The sequence below is a fragment of the Rattus rattus genome, chromosome 2, assembly GCF_011064425.1.
Source record: "Rattus rattus isolate New Zealand chromosome 2, Rrattus_CSIRO_v1, whole genome shotgun sequence".
Taxonomy (NCBI): domain Eukaryota; kingdom Metazoa; phylum Chordata; class Mammalia; order Rodentia; family Muridae; genus Rattus; species Rattus rattus.
Window position 1 is genome coordinate 36777526 of NC_046155.1, and position 24994 is coordinate 36802519.

General features: G+C 45.7%; 1 protein-coding gene across 11 annotated transcripts in view; it reads left to right on the plus strand.

The window, feature by feature from the left end:
- Positions 1–24462, plus strand: part of Cpeb3 (cytoplasmic polyadenylation element binding protein 3) — a 177132-nt gene extending 152670 nt beyond the window's left edge. For 10 of the 11 annotated variants that reach the window (XM_032891865.1, XM_032891856.1, XM_032891858.1 and 7 more), the window contains 2 exons: positions 1547–1728; positions 20737–24462. In XM_032891865.1, the coding sequence (XP_032747756.1) occupies positions 1547–1728; positions 20737–20964 (410 nt within the window). In that variant the 3' untranslated portion in view covers positions 20965–24462. Of the gene's footprint in view, positions 1–1546; positions 1964–20736 lie in introns of those variants that run through there. The other variant, XM_032891864.1, reaches the window with a different exon arrangement.
- Positions 24463–24994: the final 532 nt, after the last annotated feature.

Below are 24994 nucleotides of genomic sequence, written 5' to 3' on the forward strand. Positions count from 1 at the left end.
GGCCTCAGAGGATGAGGCGTGAGGAACCACTGACCTCTGATATCAGGGTACAGTGCAGTTCTTGTTGCCTTGTGCAAGCGAATGGTATTTGAGGTACTGTCTGGAAGCTGCACCACATTCCACTTGGCCTGACCAGCGGTGCCCCCAGCTGTTGGGACTCAGTAACTGACAATCATGGGACAGTTGGGATGGCTGGCTGCTGCTTGGCCTTCCATACCACTTACTCTTGGGCTAGCTGGTGATAGTTCGTTTTCTCACTTGAGACTTGCTGCTTTGTTATAAGTCAGTTCCTTTTTTTTTTTTTTTTTTTTAAAAAAAGGTGGACATTTAGGGGAAAAAATCAACGTTAGGCAGTCAGGTATAAAAAGAAACTTGAAGTGCAAGGACAGCCTTTCTGACATGATGACAGTTTTTCTTACTGCCTTTGCAACCTCATTATGCCAGAGTGAACTCACTTTAGATCTGTTCTAAAGTGACACTAACACACCACTGGGCCTTGAGAACCCTTGCCCAACCCCACCATAAGAATGTGGTGGTGTTTGCAGCATTGGCTCTGGTCATTGTCTGTTTTTCCCTGTTTTCTCCTTTTCAAATGCCGTATGTGGGTTTTGAAGGAAAATGGGTTTAGGTCACTTCTGAGGGGTAGGCCTGAGTCTTTGGATTTAGACTGTGGCCTGAAAGGAGTGGCCCTAGCCAGAGACGGTGGCTTTCAAGTAAACAGTTTCCTTCAGGCAGTTGGCAGCACAGGTAAGTGCCACACGTCTCTCGGGGGCGCCCTGATTGACAGTGGGTGTAATTTTTTAATATCAGACCTTTGGAATGTTCCAATTCCAAAGTAACTTCTCTATAAGCATTTTGTAAATATACCCAAATTAAGGCAAGAAACATGGCAAAGACCGCAGACTGGACTATTAGCTTCAACCTCTAACAAGATTGTAGCACATGTGTTTTTAACAGCTTCCAGACAGCTTCCTGGCTCTACGTGCTATTCTTATTAACTACTGTTAGTATTTAGAGTTCATTATGAGATGCTGTGACCATCTCTCAGTTGGGATAGAATCTACTCTCTTGTCATTGTTATCAATGCAGGAATTTGCATTCATAGACACATTGTCTCTAGGTAGAATAAGGACTTGATTCTGCAGCTCTAACAAGGCAGTGAGGCATTAGAAGTTGTGTTCAGTCTCAGGCTCCATGAGTAGTTGTTTCTCCATAACTTGTTAGGCCACCCTGAATTGCTTTACCCTCCCAGGTCCAGGTCAGTAGGCTAAAGAGTTCCTTTAGCCGTTAGGGCAGAGTAGTAGAGTGCTCCTTTAATACTGTTGCTTTAGTTATGACTGCCTAACCCCTGTGCGTATACATGTAAATTGTTTCTATCTTATTAATATCCAGTGAGTAGCTCTTCTGTTGGAGTTGAAAGACTAAAGTGGATATTCTTCATAAGCCTTCACCTGGGTTTTCTTTTTGTAGTTAGACTGCATGATCCCCCTTTTCCTGGGTGAGTAGCTCCAAAGAGTTATACGTAGATGTGTTTATTTTCTTACAGTTGAACTGGCAATGATAATGGACCGTTTGTACGGTGGTGTTTGCTATGCTGGCATTGATACAGACCCAGAGCTGAAGTACCCAAAAGGTGCTGGGCGTGTTGCGTTCTCCAATCAGCAGAGCTACATTGCAGCCATCAGCGCGCGCTTTGTACAGCTTCAACACAACGACATTGACAAACGGGTAAGCAACCATTCAGGACGGAATAGCTATGGGGAGGAAACGAAGTTTGTTTTGTGCAGTCCTGGGCAAGACAGTGTTGTGTGATCATAAGAGAGCAGCCGTGCCTTGAGTGGCATTGACTATGAGTCCATAGAGGTTGTCTGAAGAAGAGACGGTCCTCAGTGTCTTAGGTATGGATGAACCTCCCACCTTGCTGCTTTTTCTCCCCAGGGTGATGGAAATAAATCTGCAAACCTTAGTGTACCAAAGCAGTAGCAGTGCTTAGGAAGACAGAGCAGTCACCTGTTGGACACAGTCAGTGCTCTGAAAATAAACTGGAATTGACATGTGTAGAAGTGTGTGTAAAATTTTGAACCTACAATTTGTTTAAATTGTAACATCACACCTAATAGCAGCCATGGAAACCAAATACTATTCCCTTCAGTCTTCTCTCTAGCTTCACCTAATGTTACTACTCAGGACACACATGCGTGTATACACACATGCGGCTTATACACACATGCGGCTTATACACACATGCGGCTTATATCGCTTGCCATTTCACTCACTGTTGTCACCTGCTTGGGAACGAGGGACTGAGTGAACTTCCTTTGATCTAAAGAGAGAGAGAGCATGGGGAGTTTGAGAGAGTCGGTGTGCTCTGCTGGCGTGGCGGACAGTTCTCCACCGTTGGGAGGGTTGGGAGGATGGAAGGAGTGTATCTGATTAAAATACACAGAGGAGAGCAAACGCCATGTGTGGACTTTCCGCCATGTGAGTGTGCAGTGCTTGTCCGTGCCTCTCGATGGCGGTGATCCTTGAGGCACGGACTAGACTGGAATGAGTGAAGTAGTGTCCTACTGTGGGCTTTACACACCCTCTGCAGTCTTCTTTGACTGATTTTGTGTAGCAGTGGAAATTTCCCTTGGCGACATACTTTTCATATTCAGCAAAATTATGTTTTGTTAACATGTGTTCTAATCAAATTACAAAAGCCAGTGCTTAGAATAAATATTCTATGGTTCCTTGAGAGTAGGTGGTAGTGGTTTCTTTGTTAATTTTTTTTTAAATTTTTATCAAAAAACTTTTAATTTTGAATAATTTGTGAGATTCTTAGGCAGTTCATGCTCCATGACTCTGTTCATCTTCGGGTTAATCTACACTAACAGTTAAGAGCTTCCAAGCTGTGCCAGTGCCTTTAAATGAGACTTAAGAGAAAGTAGCTGAACAGATTAATTTTATCTGAATTTAGATTTTAAATGTTACAGCTATATTGTTACCCAATACACTTTAACTTACGAGCACTATAAAGATGCTTTTATCAAAGTCGCCTTCCACTGCCACCTCTCCAATTCCTCCTCTACTCCCTTCCAAACCTTTCCCCCCTAACTTCATGTGCTCTGCTTTTCAACCCACTGCATTCACTCAGTGCTGCCTGTGTGCATGGTGGAGACCCGTCTTCTGCAGCATGTATAGCCTGTCAGAGACCATGTGGCTCTCACGCCCACAGCAGCCAGCAGTTGTCTCTGCTTGCTCTGCCTGGGGTGGGACTTCACAGGCTCCTCCCTGTCATGTTGGGATTTTGGTTGGCTTGATCTGTGGCTCTTGTGCACATAAGTCACAGCTACTGTGAGTTTACGTGTGCGATGGCCTACGTGCCCAGTACATCTGTCTCACTACAGATACCGCCACCTCTGGCACAGTCTCTCTGCCCCTCTTCTGTGATGACCTCTGAGCTTTGGGGTTTGGGAGTAGATCCAGATGTCCATTTAGAGCTGAGCACCACACAGTCTCTTAGTGTCTGCATGCTGGCCAGATGTGGGCCTCTGTGTAATTGCCATCCACTGCAGAGGAAGCTTCTCTGATGAGGACTGGCAGATACAGTTCTCAGTGGGTATAAAGGTAAGACTTGAAGGACAAGTTATAGCTATGTCTGTTTAGCAGAATATTCAGCCACAGGTTATGAATTCCATTTTATGGAGTGGGCCTGACATTCAACCAGAAAGTACTGTTTACTCTCCTACCAGTCCTGCATTACTGCACCAGTGGGCACATCTTAACCATGCCAAGAGCTCTGTCTTGTTAGCACATGTATCTGACCAAATTAGAATAAATATTCTATGGACTCCTTGAGAATAAGTGGGAGTGGGTGTTTTGTTTTGTTTTGAGAGTTTTGAGACATTCTGAGTTCATGAAGACTCAGAAAAATAACAAAGATTCAACTTTCCTGGTTTTTTAAGTACCCAAGCTTCCTCTTTCCTAATTCTCACACAAGCCTAGGCTGCACAGAGAGAGGCCCAGCGTCTCTGACGCACCCCAGGGTGGACCTATTGCTTGGTTCAATCTGAGGTTTTCAATAGTTCACACATGGTGCTCTTTGGAGGTTCTCTTAACTACTGCTACTGTTTCTGGGGACCTGCCTGCTTACGCCTGTTCATTTGGACATCTGAGACATTTACTTTCAGACAGTAATCCCACCTACCACTGGTGAATCTGGGCAATAACATTAGATTCTCATCAGTGTGATAGTAGCTTTCTTCATTCCCCTCTGAGGATGGTAAGTGAGAAGGGGGTAGTCAGTCTCCAGTAGTCATCTAAGGGGAGCGTTGGGAATCATTGAGAGTGGCAGAGTCCCTGCGCGGCTCTTCCTTCTCTTGGAGCCCCACCCATCCTGTCTTTTGTTTGCCCTGACCCTTATGAAGACCATTTCCTTCACTGGAAGGAGTGGGGAACCTGGATTCTTGTTGAGTTGGACTTCTTTTCCCATTGTTGACCTGCAGACATTAAAATTCCCCCACTTCATTATGTCCCTGCCTGTCCTTGCATTGAACACAGCCACACTGCCTGTCTCTGGCATTGTGAGTCTGATAGCTTAGAACACTTCAACTGTTTTATGCTCATTCATACTTTTTTTTAAGATTTATTTATTCATTTATTATATATAAGTACACTGTAGCTGTCTTCAGACACACCAGAAGAGAGTATTGGATCTCTTTACAGATGGTTGTGAGCCACCATGTGGTTGCTGGGAATTGAACTCATGACCTCTGGAAGAGCAGTCGGTCGGGTGCTCTTAACCACTGAGCCATCTCTCCAGCCCCCATACTTTTATTTCTACTCATCTTTCTACCAAACTTTAAATTGGAGCTTTCTAGAGAGCTTCCACCATATAAAGACACAGCTGTCTTTTCCTTAAACAGTGTGGAGACTGTTGTGGGAACGTCTTTCCTGAATAATCCTTCCAGGGTTTTAGCAATAATTTCATGATAAAGCTTCTAAAGCTTATGCTAAAAGTCCTGATCCTGTGGCTACCACTACCCAGAATCCATTTGTGTTGCTCCTGCAGATTCGAAGGTGCTGCTCTGTCCTCCCTTCCTCTATGAGCCCTGGAGTTGCCTTTGAGCCCTGGCTACTTTAAATAGCATCAACCTCCATGACTTCCTTTGCTGTATGAATGTAGATCGAGTGGGACCATGGCACATTAAGGCCACAAGGCCACTCCCCTTCTGTTGGCAGCCTTTATCCCTTGCACTGCTTGCTCCCTGAGAAGAATGGTGGAGGCCAGCCGCGGAGCAGCTGTGCTTGGCCCTCAGCGTCACAGTTCATTAAGTGTGGCACCTGAGAGTCTGCGTGTGGGGTCCGCTCCCATCAGTGCAGGTGCATAAGAAGAATGTATGCATAATGTAAAGATACGGCCTGTATCTCCTGTCCACCGACACTCTTTTCAGCAAAGACATCTCTGGACAATGTATATTTGTTTATCGTTATGTTGCTAAGATTAATATTCTAGATGGAGTAATTTATGGAGAAACATTACCTTGGTAGATTTATTTTCCCAGCCATCTCAAGAGAATTACTGACTGGTGTATTTCTGTAAAACATGTCAGTATCGATACTCACTGAAACAGTCAATCCTGTCACCTTCACACTGCTTTCCTATCTGTCAGCCATTAGTCTTACGATCTCTGAGGATAGGTGGTTCATAGCAGCTTATTTTTAGCTGTTTTATGACATTCATATCTATTGAAGAATGGAATTCAAATATTTTTAGTTTATTTGTACCACTATGCATCTGTCGCCAAGATGGGTTTCAGACCACAGAGGTGTTTTCACATCCAACCTTGTGTGTGGCAAGAGGACCAGCTGTGTGTCAGGTACACTGGGAGCAGGCACACTCTTCTGTATCCCCTGGATTCGCTTGGCTCATTGGGGAGGACCCTGCTTAGTTAGTTGTGCTCTTCAGAGTCAGGAACAAAGTAGTCCAGGCACCACTGAGCCCTGTGGTGGACGTGTCTTGGCATCCTTTGTTAAAGGAGTTGCTACATCCTCATGACAATGAGTTACTGCTGTGGCATGTCTAGCCACAAGAGGACCAGCAGGTGACTAGCAGGACTAATGGGCGTGACTGGTAGTCCTTACAGATCCATGCCTTGATCTTCTCGACTCTGACACATATGTACAGGGAGTTCCTAGTGCAGGAAAAGAACTTGATTGTGTGTAGAATAATTAGAGTGAATGGGCTGTGTCTCACTGAATAGCGTTTCTTCTTCATAGTCTACCTCTAAATCATTCTTCTATTTTTGTTTTCATTTTGCTTTGAGACTGGGCCTCCCAGGATGGCTACAAGCTTACAGTCTTCTAGCCTCAGACTACTAGGTGCTGGGATTACAGTCATCTGCCACCTCTTGTGGCCCATTTAAAGCAATTGGAGTATTCTAATGAGCTCATAATTTAAAATAAATCTCTTCTCTATTTAAACCATTTGGTTACATTCTGCTGCCTTTTGGATGAGGGTTAAAACAAACAAAGACAAGGAACCTTAACCTGTCCTAAGTGACCCTTCATATACTACACACTTGCCTTTCTTTGCCACCTTCCTTATCCTGACAGCCATAGCTGGCCTTGTTCTCCTTTTCTCAGGATCAAGCCTCCAATTATCTGGCTAATACCTTTTCTTCAGACCTCACCATCATTGTAATTTTAGTTCATTGGCGTTCATAGTTCCCCACAATCATCATATCTTCACCTTTGTGACACTGAGTAGCAGGGTAAGGAAATCATACTTTGCTTAAAGTCCACTTACTCTACTAAAGGCTACAGCCCACGGGGGTAAGGACTGTCTTTAGAGTAGCTGCGGTGTTCTCTGAGTGTGGCATGCATCAGTGAGGGATCTAATGATTGGTGCTGATTGGGAGATAGTCCAAATGGGAAATCCCCCTCTTCTGACCCTTGGCATGTCTGTCTGTCCACTCCACACCCTTTCCTCAGCTTCTCTTTTCTGCTTAATTAATATTCTCACTTGAGTAATAAAAAAATTAGATTTTGCTACTTAAAATATCAGAAAGTGTTCTTTGACACTTAATAATGTATTAAACCTGAACTTAACGATAGGCCTGACCTTCACCAGGGAAGACTAGACGTCCAGAAAGTTCCTTAAGGTACCTAGCCAGTCAGGCAGAGCTACTTCAGCTTAGGAGGCCGCTTGGCCACCCTGCTTGTCTCAGGCCTAGTGTTCTGTTTGGTCATTTGCTCGTTCCTTTTGTGCAGTGCTAGGGATGGGGAACTCCCACAGAGCCACCTCCCTTGCCCTTTAGGGCCCAAAGACTCTTCAAACTCACGTTGTCCATAAATCTTAAAGGCTCAAACCTAACTCTAAAAGTCATGGGTCCCCCCAGGCGGTGGTGGTGCACACTTTTAGTCCCAGCATTTTGCAGGTAGAACCAGGTGGATCTCTTGAGTGCAAGGCCAGTCTGGTTGACCAGGTGAGTTCCAGGACAGCCAGAGCTACCTGTGACCCTGTCTTGAAAAAGTAAAACAGAGAAAACAAAAACAAAACAGAAGGCCCATAGATTCCTTAGGAAGTTCTGTGTTTGTCCAGCACAGTGGTTCTCAACCTTCTAGTGCTGCAGCCCTTAATACAGTTCTTCATGTTGTGCTGACCCTCATCCCCAACTGTAAAATAATTTTTATTGCTACTTCATAACTGTTATGAACCATAAATATTTCTGGAGTAGAAATTTGTCAAAAGGGTCACAACCCACAGGTTGAAAACCACTGATTAGCTCATACGATCCTGGGGAGACTAATGCAGGAAAGTCAGGAGTTTAAAAGCAGCCTGGGCTATGTAGTGAGTTTGACATAATGAGACATTCTTTAAAAAAATAAAAAGCTGGGCGGTGGTAGGTACCCCTTTAGTCCCGGCCCTTGAGAGGCAAAGACAGGAGAAGCTCTTGAGTTTGAGGCTATCCTAGTCTACCAAGCAGGTTTCAGGACAGCCAGGCTTTAGAGAAACCCTGTGTAGAGGGGCTGCTACGATTGGTATCAGAGAGCACCTGGGAGTTGTTCATTAAAGGCTATAATTAGAATTTTGCATAATAAAGAGAATCACAAATTTCAGGTGAGGTACAAATTTGTTGATTTTCAGTTTTTAAGCAGGAGGATTCTGGGAAGGCAGGTCGGTCCTACTCAGGATGTCACTGTGATTAGCTTTCCTAATCTACCATTTCCTAAAGTGTGTTCCATGAAACATGCATGAGTCTATGGATTTGCAAAGTGTGGATGCTTTAGTCCTTAATACAGGGGACACAATACTCACAGGAGGTAGAGGGTGGGAGGGACTTGGGAGGAAGACAGGAGGGGGAGGGGAAAAGGGGGGCAGGATCAGGCATGGGAGGAGAGGGTCAGGAAATTGAACTGAAAGTCCCAGATGCCAGGAAAGCAAGAGGCTCCCAGGACCTAACGGGAATGACATTAGCTGAAATACCCAACAAAGGGGAGACAATCTGTAGAGACCATATCCAGGGGTTACACAAGGCCCCTGGTTGAGGACTGGCCACCCACTCATCTCCAAATTTTTAACCCAGAATGGCTCCTGTCTCAAGGAAATACAGGGGCAGAGTGTGGAGCAGAGACTGAAGGAAAGGCCATCCAGAGACTGCCCTACCTGGGGAACCATCCCATATACAGACATCAAACCCCAACACTATCACTGATGCCAAGAGCTTGCTGACAGGAACCTGATATAGCTGTCTCCTGAGAAGCTCTGCCAGAGCCTGACAAATACAGAAGCAAATGCTCACAGCCAGCCATTGGACTGAGCGAGGGAACCCCAATGGTGAAGTTAGGGGAAAGACTAAAGGAGCTGAAGGGTTTCGCAACCCCATAGGAAGAACAACAATATCAACCAACCAGACTGCCCAGAGCGCCCAGAGCCCCTAGGGACTAAACCACCAACCAAAGAGTACACATGGGGGGACCCATGGCTCTAGTCGCATATATAGCAGAGGATGGCCTTATCTGGCATCAGTGGGAGGAGAGGCCCTTGGTCCTGTGAAGGCTCGATGCCCCAGTGTAAGGGAATGTCAGGGCGGTGAGATGGGAGTCAGTGGGGGAGCACTCTCATAGAAGCAGGGAGAAGGGGGGATAGGATAGGGGAATTTTGGAGGGGAAACTGGAAAGGGGACAACATTTGAAATGTAAATATATAAAATATCAAATAAGTAAATAAATAAATTTTAAAAGGTTTTACAAAAAGAAAAGAAATAAAATAAAATCTTTTGTTTAAAAATCTAAGCATCAAAAGAAATTGAAAGTGCCTGCTTAAAGTAGTTTGTGTATAGTTTATCCAGAACATTTTAGAATCTTTTACATGTTAACCTCATTGTAAACAGCTAAAAAAGAGGCAAGTTTTCACACAGATATTTCCCCATTATAAATTAAATTTTTAATTAGCATATAACATATAATGATTTCATTGTGACATTTCAATAATAGCCACAATTTTTTTTAGCATAGGATCTTCTAAGATACATTGTGTATGGAGAATAATGTAGGAAAATACTGTTTTCAACTTTTTCTTCTTTCATGTTCAGATTACATGAAAAAAGAACACAGTTTCATACACAGTTGATTATTTCCCTTCTCAATCCTTTCCTTCCTTCCTCCTTCCCTTCCTTCCTCCCTTCCAAGTGTTTCACCTGCCCCAGCCTTTCCAGCTACAGACGATTTGGGTGAGGCCAGGGTGTCCTGGGTGCGTCTGTGATGACAGGACACTGAAGGTGTAGTTGATAGCCCTTCAGATATGACTTGTTTGTGCTGGGCACTGGGCACAGGGCCTCTTCAATGCCAGGCATGAGTTTCTCCATGGAGCTATGTCCCTTGCCCTAAAACTTACCTTTTTTCTTTGGTTACTTGAGATTATCCAGTGCTTTTTTCTAAGGCATCTAAACTGGCTCCATATTATTTTTAATTAATTTATTCCTGGATGATTTCATACCTGGGTGTGATGTGAACTGTCCTATGTGGGTGCTGGACATAGAACTTGCCCTCTAGAAGTGCAGTGCACATAGTTAATCACTGAGCTATCTCTGGCCCACATGTATGTAATGTATTACATGTTACTATGGCTACCCTCTCTCATTCACTCTCATCCCAACAAGTCCCTCTGTCTGCGTCTGAGACCTGGAGGACCCATCTACCCCATCTGTCCCAGGTCAGCCTCACACTTGGCTGTAGCCAAGGCTGATCTTGAACTTCTGATCCTTTCTGCTCCATTTCCCTGGTGTTGGGATTACAGGCTTGTGCCACTGTACCCAGTTTGTGTGTGGGACGACACCCAGACCTCTCTGTGTGCTGTTCAGGTACCCTTCCCAACTGAGCTACAGCCCCAACCCCTAAGACATCTTCTTTAAGAAAGTAAAATTTAAAGTACCATTGACAAATAATGTTTTCTTTACTGTTTTAGCTTAGTATGGAGGACTAGAGACACTGAGTTTCAATTAACCAAATTGGGGAACTTTTTAAAAATACTTTGGTTTGAAGAGCATTGTAACAGCTAAGCCCTCGAACTGCTTGCTTCTGTGCTCCTTTAGAACGACCCCCTTTTTCGTTTCGTGCGATGCTGTTGCTTGCCTCTTTCTTTCACAAGCACCGTAAGTAGTTCATGCCTTTAATCTTCTTCACTGGAAACATACTGAGCCTGGCTTTGCCGGGAGCGAACAGGCAGTGTATTTTTAGCTCCTCGAAGATTAAGATGACCCAGTCGCCATACTAAGTGCAGTGTTGACATTACAGTTTGTCCCTGGCCAAATATATAAAATGACGCACTAGCAAGAGGTCTGAGGGTTTGGATGACTTGTTTCAGATTATTTCTGCTGGGACCTGTGACAGTCTGTGCTCCTGTCTCACTGCTGGGACCTGTCCCTTCTGCTCTGGTTTAAAAGCTTCCTGGCTATCGCTGCACCTGTACCTAATTGGGGAGGAATCAGCACCCCAAACCCAGGACCTGGTGCAGCCTGGGCTCCTTTGAAAACACTAAGGCTCACACAGCCGTTGATTAGAAAGATTTTTTTTAAGATTTATATATTATAGATAATATTTATTACATATAAATATGATATATAAATATTATATATATGTATGTGTGTGTATGTATATATATATATATATATGAGTTCATTGTAGCTGTCTTCAGACACACCAGAAGAGGGCATCAGATCCCATTACAGATGGTTGTGAGCCACCATGTGGTTGCTGGGAATTGAACTCAGGACCTCTGGAAGAGCAGTCCGTGTTTTTAACTGCTGAGCCATCTCGCCAGCCCCCTAGAAAGTCTCTTTAAAGGGAACTTCTTTGTGTAATCAAGTGAGACTTTGGAATGGTGTGGGGCCTGTCTGTCAAGGCTCTTTGCTCGTTGTGAACTTTGGTTTCCCCCTTGTCTCTCCAGGTCTCAGGGCTGGTGGTCGTTTTAATGCGAATACCCTGTTTTATCAGGATTAATATGTTCTTCTTGCTGTACATAGTAGCACAGGCCTTATAATTCCAGCCACTCAGGAGGCTGAGGCAGAAGAGTCACAACTTTGAGACCAGCACAGTGAGGTGCGGCATCAAAACAATCTCTTTCTTCAGCTCATATTTGAGGGTAGAGTGGCTTACGGGGTGACAGTCAGAAAAAGACCACGGTCATTCTCCTAGGCGTTTGCTTTAGCACAACGCGCAGGGTCTCCACACTTAGAGGTGGGTGGTGTCAGCCAGCTGTCCGTCCGTTGGTGAGTGCTTGGAAGAGCTGGTATAAAGGCCCACTAGGGTAAAGGAAACAGGCCTGAGTCAGCTCAGCCAGAGTGCTCTGCCTACACTGTGCCAATCATCTGGCTCACGGAGTTGAACCCAACGTCTTGGTCACTGTCATCCTCGTGGTACAGTTTTGGCTGATTTATTTTCACACCGCAGTCCCATTCCCAGGCAGCGTGGAGAAGCCAGGCAGGACATTCCCAGGCAGCATGGAGAAGCCAGGCAGGAGCAGCCCAGATGCTGTGCGGGGCTCTGCTAGCTGGGCTCTCTCTTGTGTCTCCTGAAACAACCACCACCAAGCCTGATGCCCTGAGTCCATCCCTGGCACCCCCGTGGTGGGAGGTGACAGTCAACCCCCACAGATGCCCTCTGACCTCTAAGAGCACACTGGCTCATTACAAAGTGAAGTTTTCAAATGTACTGTTTTTAAAGGGGTGATGATCTTCAGGCCAAAGACCTCACAGATCTCCTCACCCCATAAAGCAGGGAGGAGGTATTAGTCCCTGCTGTGTGATCATGCATTTTGAGCTGTGGAGATGACATCAGGATCATTTTAAACCTTTCACTTCTAGTACCTGAGATTGTGAAAAATGGTAAGAATTATCCTTTATAAAGCAAAAGAAAATAAAATCCAAACCATTCCCCATGTGGACTTTTCAGTCTCTCCCAGGCATCTCCAAAGTTAGTAACAGTGAATTCGCTGTACCGAGAAGGCTGTCGGTGATTCTTGTTGCTGGCAAGAATCTGTTTGCACATCATCCCTTTCGTGGCTTAGGCGTCTGCCATCCGCTTTGTAGGCTGTGGGATTTCAGCTCACAGACAGTTGAAACAGCGGTATTTTTAGCTATTCCTGGCCAGCTTACTAGCAGGGCCCCTGCATCAGCACTGGGTGGACGTGGTAACGAGTGTGAGTATTAATAAGGCTGTGTGGTTTTTAGGTCTGGATTAAGTCTCTGATTCAAGCCAAGTTTTGAGTGCATTATATTAAAACCCTTGGTACTCCCATTAAATGTTTCTGTTTTTTCCCCAGAAGACATGTTGTTCCAGGTGATAGGAAATGACATACTAAGTGATCCAGGGGCCTTTCATGGCCTGATCATGGAATACCCTAATTATATTAAGGCCAGTGGCCAGTTACTTAATTTTTAACTTTTGAACACTTTCCAACTACATTAAACTTAAGGTGTCAAACCCACACATAGTGCATTTAACGACTCCGATGTGTTTCTACCTGCCCCTCCTCCCTATAGGCTTCCAACCCCCACCAGTCTCTACCTCGGAAATTCCATGTGTGGCTCTGATGGAGGTGACTTGACCTGCCCCATTCTAAATCGGTCCTGTCATGGCACTAAAGGTCCTAGCTGTACTGCTTAAATGGCCACTGTTGGAATTGGTTATTGAGATGTTAAATTTGTTCAGACCTCAGGAACTTCTTTCATTTTATTTTAAGTTGTATGTCTGAGTGTATATCTGTACGTGGGTGTGGGCACATGAACGAGGAACCCATGGAGACCAGAAGAGGACAGAATTCAGGTCCTCTGCCAGAGCATCAGGTGCCCGTGCTACAGAGCCACCTCTAGAACTTGATTTTAAATGGTGAACTCGGGATTCCTTCCTATTGGCCAGAGAATGTATTCTAGCATCTCACTTTAGGGCTGTTCACCTTAATTTCCTCCCATATTCACAATCCTTTTAGTGTATGTCCTGCCTGTGATATGTTGAGTTGTATCTGGCATGGTTCTGAGCTCTCCTTAGCTTACGTCTACACTACTGTGTTTGTCTTTACATATTAAAGCTTGTTTACGTTACTGCCAGCTGACCTGTGGAAAGTCTGTGACACTCACAGTATATCCTGGGCTGGTGAGGCTGGCTTCAAACTCATGGAGATCCGCCTACCTCTGAAAGTTTGTGCTTTCAGTCCTGGAAGTGCTGGAGCCATCTCGAGCCATGCTGTAGCTGTCTCTACCCAGAGCTGCCATCCTTTTGGTAGCACCATGTAGGTTCTCCCCGGAGTCTGGTCCCACTGACAATGTCCTTTCCAAGTAGGATTCCCAGAATGAAGAGAGTCCGTGGCTCCAACCAGGAGTGTAGCTAGTTTTCTCTTCATCTGGTTCAGATTTGTGTTTGCAGTGAGAGTGTGCAGCAGTGCCTGGGTCCTTCACTTCTTTCCCTGACCTCTGAGCCCCTAGATGGCGAACACCCCTGACTCTAGTATCCAGTACCTCACCCCACAGGGTGGTTACAAGGCCAGGCGAAGGTGGAGGACCCCACTTCAGAGCTGTGCTTTTCGTTTGAGAGGACCCAGGTTCTCTTGCCGAATCTGTAGTTGATGTGTTTAAGCACAGAGGTGCTGTTGTCTCTCTGTGTCCTCTCGGACCTGAGGGCGGCTCTGAGCAGCTTTCCGTGGCCTTCCATAGCTGTGACTCCACATCGTTGACTTCCTCCCCCCCCCTCTGTGGTGTACTCCCACGTTAGGGGCAGAGGTCTTCTTCAGGTGTCCTCCTCTATCCGTCTCTAACACGGGTTGTTTTGTTTTTTTTTGGGGGGGGGTTGCTTTGTTTTGTTTTCTGAGACAAATCCTTTACTGAACGTAGAGCTCACTGTCTCTACTGGACTGGCTGGCCAGAGAGCCCTGCCCCACCCACCTGTGTCTGGGGACACTGGGCTCACAGCCTGGCTTGTGTGTGAGTGGTTGGCGCCCACCTCAAGTCCTCAGGCTTGTGGAGTAAGCCTCCGCCTCTGAGCTAACCTCCCACCCCAGCCCACTCTCCTCCTTAAGATCTTTGGCAAATCTCATGGTTGGCTCAGTTTCTCCTTTTGTTGGCTTCCTCCTTTTTCCAAGTCTTGCCAACATGATTCTGACCAGAGGCAGCATTACATTGGTTTCTGTTCAGTTTCATGGCCTCATTTGGCCTCTTTTCCCAGCTTGTCCACTTGCACTTCACCATCTGTAATCTGTGCTTTTAATTGGCTTCCTGCCAGCCACCTGGAAGCATCTGACTTGCCCCAGGATGGCCAGGTACCTGGTTGGCCTATTTGAGTGATAGTTCTCGTCAAGGGCATACAGTTTTGGTTGCTTTTAGAACATAAGCCTCGCCGCAGCTGACAGGACCAGTGCCTTGTCTTAAGCTACAAAGCTTCCAGCCCAGGGAGAGAGACATCGCACCTGTTCATGCTTTTGCTAGAGACTTGTTTCTGCCTCTAAGAGTTACATAGTCTGTCTACTTAATTTGGGAGGTCAGTATTTTGATTGTTAGAGACAAAACAAGCATTGAGATCACTTTGTGATAGCTGACATTTCTTTTGGTCCATATAATTCTTTTTTTTTTTTTTTCCTGTTTACTAATCTTTTTTTTCTTTTTTTCCTCTTTTTTAAAAAATTGGGTATTTCTTATTTACATTTCAAATGTTATTCCCTTTCCCAGTTTCCTGTCCATAAACCGCCTAACCCCTCCCCTATACAATTCTTAACTAGCTTCCTGCAGTCTTTGCCTATTCAAAGCCCATCTCCATTCTTCTTACCTGTAGGAGAACATTACCACAGGTACTCTTGGACCTAGTCACCCCATGTGGCTGTGTATCTGACTGTTTCTGTATGTCCTTCTCACGTCCTGTGCCCTTGAGCCTTCTGGAAATGGAGGGCCAACTCGCTTGTGTGGTTGGCTCTGCCTAGACCTTGGGCATCTGGGCTCTTTGGTAGTGCACACCTGTAGCTCAGTTCCTACCATGCCGATGTCCTCAGTGTCGTGGCTGAACTGATGCCCTAAAACTAAGGGATTTAGGTGACTGACAGTTTTTTTTCTCTTGTATTTCTTTATCAAGAAAAGTAGCGCTAATCTAGTTAGTTACCCAAAATACCAAACAGCAGTCAGATGGTGTTGAGGTATGGCAGAAACCACAGCAAGTTTGGGAATGCCTTTAGGAAACTTTTATTTTATGTTATTGATTCAATTTACTGTGCTTGTTTGTTTTTGGCTTTCCAGACAGGGTTCCTCTGTGTATCCCTGGCTGTCCTTGAGCTCACTCTGTAGACCAGGCTGGCCTCTAACTCAGATCCACCTGCCTCTGCCTCCCCAGTGCTGGGACTACAGGCGCTCATCACCACCACCTGATTCAATTCACTATTTTTTATTTTGTTTGGGTGGACATGCTCATGTGTGTGTGCGTGCGTGTGTGTAGGCCAGAGGTTGGTGTTGGAGTGTCAGTTACTTTCCACCTTATTTTTTTGAACGTGTCTCACTAGCCCTCTGCCTCACTGATTGGCTAGACTAGCAGGCAGCAGCTCTAAAGAGCCTCCTGTCCCATCTTCCCTGTGGACATGACTGCTGCCTGGCCCTTACGTGGGTGCTGGACCGACACTCAGCCCCTCATGCTTGTGTCATCTTAATGACTGAGCCCCCAGTGTAGCCTCAAACACGATTTCAGGAGGAGTTGTGTCTTATCCTCCACTGTATAGTGATGTCGGCTGGTAATTAGCAATGTGTCATGAGCCTATAAACACTAGTCACATGGATGAATCCACTTGTACAAAATAACCACGATCCTGTAGTGGCACGGGACAGTCTGAAGATCAGTGTCCTTCATGGACAGTGTCTCCATGACATATCTTTGTGCAAACCCTCAGATCAATGCCTTCCGTACAGGTGCTCTGAGAGGCTTTGGAGTCAGCTCCACTCACCGATGTGGAAGAAGCTTGGAGATGTCTTCAGGAAAGGCCTCTCAGACTCGAGTATTGTCCAAAAGCAGATGCTCTATTTAGACTCCTACTGACTGTCATTAATTAAGTAAAAATAAAAAATGACAATATTCACAAACTTACAAGTGCAGTTGGAAGGTGTTCGAAATGATAGCAGTTTGAAGGGGTGACAGAAAAGTAAAGGCTGCATTGTGCTGTGTATTACCTGACCTGACAAGAGCTTCATGCCACGTGACCATGCCTGGCCCAGCACAATGTTTAAGTCAAGACCTCTTAACTCTTAAGTCAAGATCAAGGGAAAGGCCTGTCCTGCAGTATAGCTTAGGGAGAGCTACTGCGGCTGTAGTAAGGATCACCGGCCCAGCGTGAAGATCTTCACAAAGATCCAAAGATCAGACTCGATCCTGCAAAACTCTCACAAAGGCAACTTCTGCCAAGCTCAGCTGGAAGCCAGTTGAGTAGCTGGAAAGCCATTCCAGTCACATCGTGTTGTCTTTTCAGCTGAGCTGTGTGCAGCTGACCTACTTTTCTGTATCAAAGAACATTGTCCAAAAACTGAAAAGGCAACGTACAGGATAGAACAGGCATTGTCCAGACTGAATCCAGATTATATAACGAAGTCTCCAACTCAACAACAGATCTGGATAGAGGACAGGTACATGACCGCGCTTGGGGTTTGCCCTTCACAGTCCCAAGAGCACTGAGAGGGATGGATCACACACTTACCTTAGAATTAAATCATTAGAGATGGAAAAGATGGGGCCTCAATCATGGGCACAAGTGTAGAAATCGGCGCCCTGCTACTTTGTGCATCAGAATACAAAATAGTTTATAGCTGCTGTGGAAAAGAATGTGAGAGTTCCTCAGAAACCAAACCCTGAATGGAGAGATGGCTCAGCAGCAGTTCAGAGCTCGTGCCGCACAGCCGTGAGGACCGGTTTGAATCCCAGCACCTGTGTAATACACTTCCCCACAGGCGCCCCTAATTCTACCTCCAAGGAGGGCTGGGACAGGAGAATTGCTGAAACTGCTAGTTCCCAGCTTTACCCAGAAGTCTATACACACACGTGCACATGCATAGACATCTATAAATAACACACATAAGTCTTTAAGTTAAAATCAAACGCTATCTGCCTGCCTGCGTCCTTCCCTAAGCATCCACCCTCACAAACAGGAAACAGCTGCTTTCACAAGGCCCAGCCTGCGTTCTCCAAGCAGTACCAACCCCAGCACGTTAGAGGGAGAGACAGCCCATGTCCCCAGCAAATGATCGAACAGAATGTGGGAGTCAGGTAAAACGTGCAGTGCTCATAAAATAACGTAGTCATTTTAAAAAGTGAGTGTTCCTCCACACTACAGTGGGGATGTGGTGGTGCTCAGGTGGGAGTCCCAGCCCTGTGCATGCAGAAAAGCTCAAAACATAGTAAAGCCAGATGAAACATATCTCACATATGTAACACATTTCTGTAGACTGTCCAGAACAGACAAACATGTAGAAGATGTGTACTGGATTTCCAGTTGAGCTGTCAGGAGCACTTTGTAACCTTAGGTAATGTCGTCATGTGGTGTCAAGGCTTCACATTCAATAGAACACTTTGTACACTTTAAAATTTTTGATTTCAGACATGGTAGTTCACACCTTTAATCCCAGCATTCTGAGGCTGTGAGTTTGAGGCCAGCCTGGACTACGTAGCAAGTTCTAGACCAGCCAGCACTACATAGTGAGGTCTTGTCTGAAAAAGTCCAAACCAGTGCTGTTGCCGTAGTCACTGCTCTGTTGCTGTGAGGAGACACCATGACCAAGCAACTCTTACAAAAGCAAGCGTTGAACTGGGGGCTGGCTTACAGTTTAGAGGGTCAGTCCATGATCGTCATGGCGGCAAGTAGACAGGCTTGGCACTGGGGCAGTAGCTGAGAGCTTTACATCCTGATCTGCAAGCAGCCGTCAGGGAGAGACTGGGCCTGTCTGGGCTTTTAAAAACCTCAAAACTCATTGCAGTGACACACCTCCTCTAACAGGAGATGGCTCCTCACAAGACAGACCTCCCAGTCCTCCCGAAACAGTTTTAGTTCCAAAACTAAGCATTCAAATATACGAGCTCATAGAAGCCATTCTCGTTCACCACCACAAAAACATGGAAAAAGGGTTGGCTGGGGGAGATGTCACAGTAAGAAGTGTTTGATTCGTAAGTGTGGGACCTTAGTTTGGATCCCTGCAGGAATATCCTGTATCCTAGCACTGGGTGCAGTGGGGAGAACAGGAGTTTCACTGGGTTCACTGACTGCCTGTGGGGCTCAGGTTCAGGGAGAGACCTGTCTCAAGGGAATAAAGTGGGGAACAGAACACCCCACCTTCTCCTCCAGCTTTCCTGTATACTCATGGGCAGTGCATCTGAACACACGAGTGCATACAACACACACACACACACACACACACACACACACACACACACACACACACACACGTCGTTGATTTTATGCAAGAGAGAGAAAAGAAAATAATGGTTGGGTGTCGTGGGTGTGCGGCTTCAGCGTACTGGAAGCAGATGCAAGGCGGCTTTTAAGCTGGGCAAAGGCAGAGAAGACCTGCGAGGGAGGAGGCTAAGCTCTGATGATCTTGAGTCTGAAGCCAGTCGTGGCTATGTAAGTTAGAGCTGCTAGGGAAGTCACTAGAGAAGGGAGCCCTGCGAACTACAGACTGGCTCCAGCTTGGGCCACTGGAGACAGGAAATGACCGGCTGAGGTAGCCAGACTCAGCCTGGTGGGCAGTACAGAGCCATTTGACCAAGGAGAAGACCTGCGTGATGGACTACTAAGGTGACATTTATCCGTGAGAGAACCAAACCAGAGAAAACAGAGGACATGGTGGAGACGTGGACACTGACGCTAAGCACATCCAGGCAGAGTGATGGCCTGGCCTCAGGAAGCCATAGGAGCTGCAGCCGTGCCTGCTGTGTGGGAGCAGTGCCCCTGCGATCCACTTCACTGCCTCCCTAGGGCATCCATAACATAGGAAGGTGTTTTCCTCCCGGTATGCAGATGAGAGGAACAGGTTTCTGATGTGGCCTGGCTGTGAGCCCAGGCAGGCTTGATTCCTAATGCAGAGATGATGATAAGGGATCTTTTAAATCCCTACTTAATCCTCTGCTGGGGATGGGATGGGATGGGATGGGCAGCAGTAAAGACATTTCCCGGGGTTGGGGATTTAGCTCAGTGGTAGAGCGCTTGCCTAGCAAGCGCAAGGCCCTGGGGTCGGTCCCCAGCTCCGAAAAAAAAAAAAAAAAGAAAAAAAAAAAAGAACCAAAAAAAAAAAGACATTTCCCCTTGGATGATCAAAGGTCTGAACTTTCTCGTGCCGGCCCCAAGTAAACATGTCTTGCTAGCTAGACCTGTAGACAGGAGCTCACAGCAAGCAGTTAGCCCACAGAGAAGCACAGTGTAGTCTCCAGCCCCTGTGCTAACCCCATACCTACCTCTCCTCTCCCACACCCTCAGGGAGCTCCCTGGCTCATGCCCACATAGAGGCCTCTGTGGTCAGACAGTTGAGCCATCTTGCAAGACTGCACGGGTGCAGGAGGGACTTGGTTAGATTTCATGCTTATTCTTCCTAATGTTCAAGACAAAGAAATTTACAAGCCAGTCTTTCTTCTAGGCTCTGGGAAAGAAGTACAAGGAAGCAGGTATTTTCTTCTTCGGTTTTGAAAGGCTCTCGTGTCATGTAGCGTGGCTTCATTTGGTCCATTAAATGTTCCCTAAAGAGCTGTGAGGAGCTTCTAGTTCCCCGTGATGGGGAGAGTGAGGGTAAAGCCTGTAAGAAGTGTGCTTCTGCAGTGAAGCCCCTTGCGCCCGGGACCCCTGCAGTCCATGGGGTCCAGGATAGCACCAGGACTATTTCAAAAGCTTTGTCACCACCACGGACAGCGGAAGCCTCCCTGCAGCCTGCCATCTCCCCGTCAGCAGGCTTGGCTCCAGCAAATGTCACTTACACGCGTGCCTTTTCATGCTGGTGGCCTTTGTGTGAAGCAGTTTCTCTCCCTGGAATGTTGTTTGTCCTGCACTGAGATTCTGTCCTGTACAAGGTCGGATGTAGCCTCATAGGCCCCTCTGTGGGGCACAGCCGAGTGTGGGCTGTGCCGTTTACACGTCAGATATCCAGCCGAGCACACAGAGCTGTGTGTGATGCCACACAGCTTTGGATGAGCAGACTCATCTGAGCTAAGAAAGCCCTGCTGACCCTGTTTCCTGTGTCTCATCTTCCGGTCCAGGTGGAGGTGAAGCCGTACGTGCTGGATGATCAGATGTGTGACGAGTGTCAGGGCACACGCTGCGGTGGGAAGTTCGCCCCGTTCTTCTGTGCCAACGTCACCTGTCTGCAGTACTACTGTGAATACTGCTGGGCCAGCATCCACTCCCGAGCCGGCCGTGAGTTCCACAAACCACTGGTGAAGGAGGGAGGCGACCGCCCTCGGCATGTCCCATTCCGCTGGAGCTGAGCCCCAGGCCGACACAGCTACAAGTACTGGAGTAGATCACAAGGAGGAAGAGAGGGCACTGCCTCAGGGCTCATGGTGTTCTGGAAATCTGTGCATTCGTTCTCGATTTTTAAAGAAGAAATGGGTCTTTTTATTATTATTATTATTATTATTATTATTATTATTATTATTATTATCATTTACAGTCATCTTCCTGAACTCAGCGTGCAGTATAACGCAGAACCGCAGAGTGTGTGTGGTACCCATTGCACTTTGACTCACACCTTGTCTGCCTGGTACCTTGATTTCTCACACCCGATCTGTCACCTCCACAGTACGCAGACTGCCATTCTCATCCGCAGCCGTCAGGTTGACGTCTGCGACCCTGTGTTCGATGTTGTGTTGTCGTTGCTCTGATTGGTCTTGAACTGGAGCACGTGCTTATTTCAAAGACTTAGAGAGTCCCCCTAGGACAAGACTCACCCCAGGCCACACATGTACGGAGAGGCCGCTGTAGCAAACACCTCACGATCAGCAGTCAGTAGTGGGGTCAGTAGAGTGAGGCCAGCCCTTAGTGGAAATAAGCCCGCCGTTGCTCTGGCTTTGACATGTATGGATACCTCACAGGTTGGGTTTCCGTTTCCTTCATGTTCGATTTTGTTTTGCTGAGGATTTGGGTTATCTTTTAGTGTTATGTACATTTATGCTGCAATAGCTTTTGCTGCTATTAAAATGGTATTGTTGATACCATAATACTCTATTCAGGATAAGGTATCAATTAAAAACAAAAACAAGAACCCAACAACACACTTTTGTGGTTTCGGGATAGAGCCAGCTGCCGGAGGGAGACCAGAGAGACCAGAGAGAGCGCCATCGGAGGCCGCCGTTCCTGACTGCATGCTTACTTAATGCGGTTGCTGCATGCGATAAATTTTATATCCAATGTCTAGTCTAAACCTTCCACAATGCACAAATCAAGAATCTATATAAGCTATAAAATACTCATTCTTTACAAAGGGTTTCTTTTTCATGCACAGAGTTGGTAATCTGGGAGGAAGGCATGCCTCCGTGCGTGGGTGTGCAGGGAGGCTCCGCACAGGACGGCCATTAGTAAACCAATAGAAAACCTAGTGTAGGATGCTCTTGCAGCAAACCCGTGGGCGGTAGGCGAAGTACCGCGGTGCTCTGTTACATATCGTGCAATTTATTTATATAGTGAAGTGACTGTGCTTAACTGTGATCCAACGTACCTGTCCACGCCTCTGTGTCAGACATCATGTCTGACCATCCACAGTGGATTATTAACACATGAGCTCTGAGTGCTTGTAGACTTCGTCCAGAACGCCAAAGAGCTCACCTCAGCTCACAGACACTGAGAACACACAGTATCTAGAACACGCCGGCAGGCTGACACGGAGGCACAGAGCTAAGGAGGCCACTCGAGGGTGATGCTAAAGCAAGATGGCCGGCCTGGGCAGACAGGGCCTTCTGTGAGCCGTTAACAACTTAGTTCCCTGGATGTATCCTGTTTAGGCTGACTAGAGCGAAGCCCTGCTCACGCTAGCGTGGACGCTCTTTTAGTGCTCACTCCTGGGCTGCAGAGAGTAATGGAGACACGCATGGTGATCGCAAGACTCTGTAAAGCTTTTAATCCCTTCTTCCTTGGTTTTGAATTCTGGGACAATCTGACTGGATGTGGCCCTGCAGAGTAGACTGAAGTCAATGTGTCTTTGTCCTGTGATGTCCTTGTTCCGTCCTGAAGTTAGTGTTGCGTGGTTTTGTTATAGTTTGTTCTTTTCCTCCCCAATGTTTAGTTGTGAATACTGGCTCTCCAGCTACAGTTTGTTTTCAAAAAAAAAAAAAAAAGGAGAAACAAAATAGTTTTTTACTGAATTAAAAGATGCCTATTAGAACCCTTCCCTTCCGGGTTTTCTCTGGCCTTTGGTAATGATGGCCTTTCTGCAGCCCAGATGTGGTTTGGTTTGGTTTGGTTCCCTTTTCTATGTTTGTGTTTGACTTTTCTTTTCATCTGTATGGGACTTTTGTTACGCACTACTTTTTATATTCTAGAACGTTTTCAAAGGTCGGCTGGTGATTTTTGCTTGTTTGTTTTTAAGGAAAAAGGCATGCTTTCTGACTGACATGATCTTTTGCAATACCTCAATTTTGAAATATAGGAAAGAAAATGATATTTTCTAAGTAAGTTTATTCAGAAAATATATATTAATTTAATTCTGCAAGAAAATGATTTAACAGATGGGTAACTTTATTTTTTTCATGCTTATTTGTGTTTTTTGAAAATGAAGAAGTTAGAGCTTTATAACTATAATATTAAAGACCATATCTAACCTACAGAAATCTACCTAATTATGTGAGAGATGCAAATGTTTGGAAGAAGCACCCCTCTTTCATGTACTAAAATAACCCTGAGCTCTAGAGGAGCCGGAAGACTGCCCAGCGTATGTAACGCGAAGGCCACAGTGTCGCAGAGACCAGGCTGTCAGAGAGACTCCACTTGGTGCTGGGGCTGTGACTTAGGTGATGGAAACTACTTTCCCTTAATTTGTATATTTATAATCAAGTGTTGATTGTGTGACTGACCAGGATTGTGAAAGAGTTCTTCTGTTTGTATTTTTTTAAAGAGAACTTTTTTAGTTTATTAAATTATAACATGTTCCCTTTTGTTTTGTAAATAAATGTGCCCCCCCCCAAGTTCTTAATGTTATATTAAAAGAGAGGGTCCTTCAAAAAAATTATTTTTTAAAAAAACAGAGGTGTTCTGCCCTGCAACTTGACTGGGAAGCCCCTGGGTAACACAGGTCCTGCTGTGGCCTTTCCTCGATGGGACACTTGAACTAGTGGATTTTTTGAAGGCTGTAACTAACCTCGACTCTTTGTTGTTACGTGCAATACTGTTTGTACTGTTTGTATAAAAAATAGAAAAAAAAGAAAAGAAAAAAGGCATAGATCTTTATTGCAGACTTATTTTCATTCAGACTTTAGACATTGTGACTCAGCTCATTTTCTACTGCTCACGCACCCTTCCCCCATGCTGGTATTTTTTCAATAGTGACGTAGCCTTTGTACTAAGACAAATTTTCATTGTTATTTTTAGAAAGATTTTTTGCTAAGAAAAAAATTAAACATATTTACATATTTTTCATTTTATTTCGTATTTTCTTTAAGGAGTGCTTTCTCAATCATTACTAGAGTTGTTTCTGGGAGGGACTTTCATATCTGGTCAACGTCATAATATTATTTTGTATTTTTACTTGGAATAAATTAATTTTATGATGCTAATTCTTTAAAAGTTTATTTTTTTCATTTTCGGTTATTTTTGAAGCTAAAGCCTTTGTAATATTGTTACTAAAGCGTCTAGTTTTTTGAAACGCAGAGCTTTCTGTATAACTCGCCGATGTGGTTTACAATAGTGTCAGCGGTGGAAACGGTTGGTTCTGTAAAGCAACTGGGACTGTAACGGACAATTGGACAATAAAACGACAGAATGAGCAGAACGTGCGACATGTCGACAAGCCTTTTCCTTTATTACAGTGTTCAGTGTGAGACTAGGGATGTCACAGCACAGGTCTCTAGGATGTCACAGTGGGTTTATACAACACCAGATGCAGCCAGACCTGTGGCCGGATAACAACGTCACCCCTCCTAGAACAGCACTGGGTGTGAAGTCTAGCTCACCAGCAGTGTCCAGTGCTTTCCCGAAAACATGTGCGTGCGTGTGCGTGTGCGTGTTGTGCTTGTGCGTGTGCGTGCGTCCACCACCAACTGCTGTCTGTGTATGAGCTTGTGCCTTTTCCCCAGATCTTTCACTCGCATGCACAGTGGTGACGTGTATGAGAAGACCCCACCTTGTATGTTGCATGACTTGAATGCCTCATCTGACGTCCCCAGGAGGGGCTGGCGGCAGGCCTTGGGGAAGCACAGGGTCACCACTGTTTATGTGTTAGCTGCATCCTTCTCTCCCCATCTGTTCTTTGCTATGGCGCCCTTGGTTTGCCTTTTCTTGGGGTGACATTGGGCTACTCCGTGCATG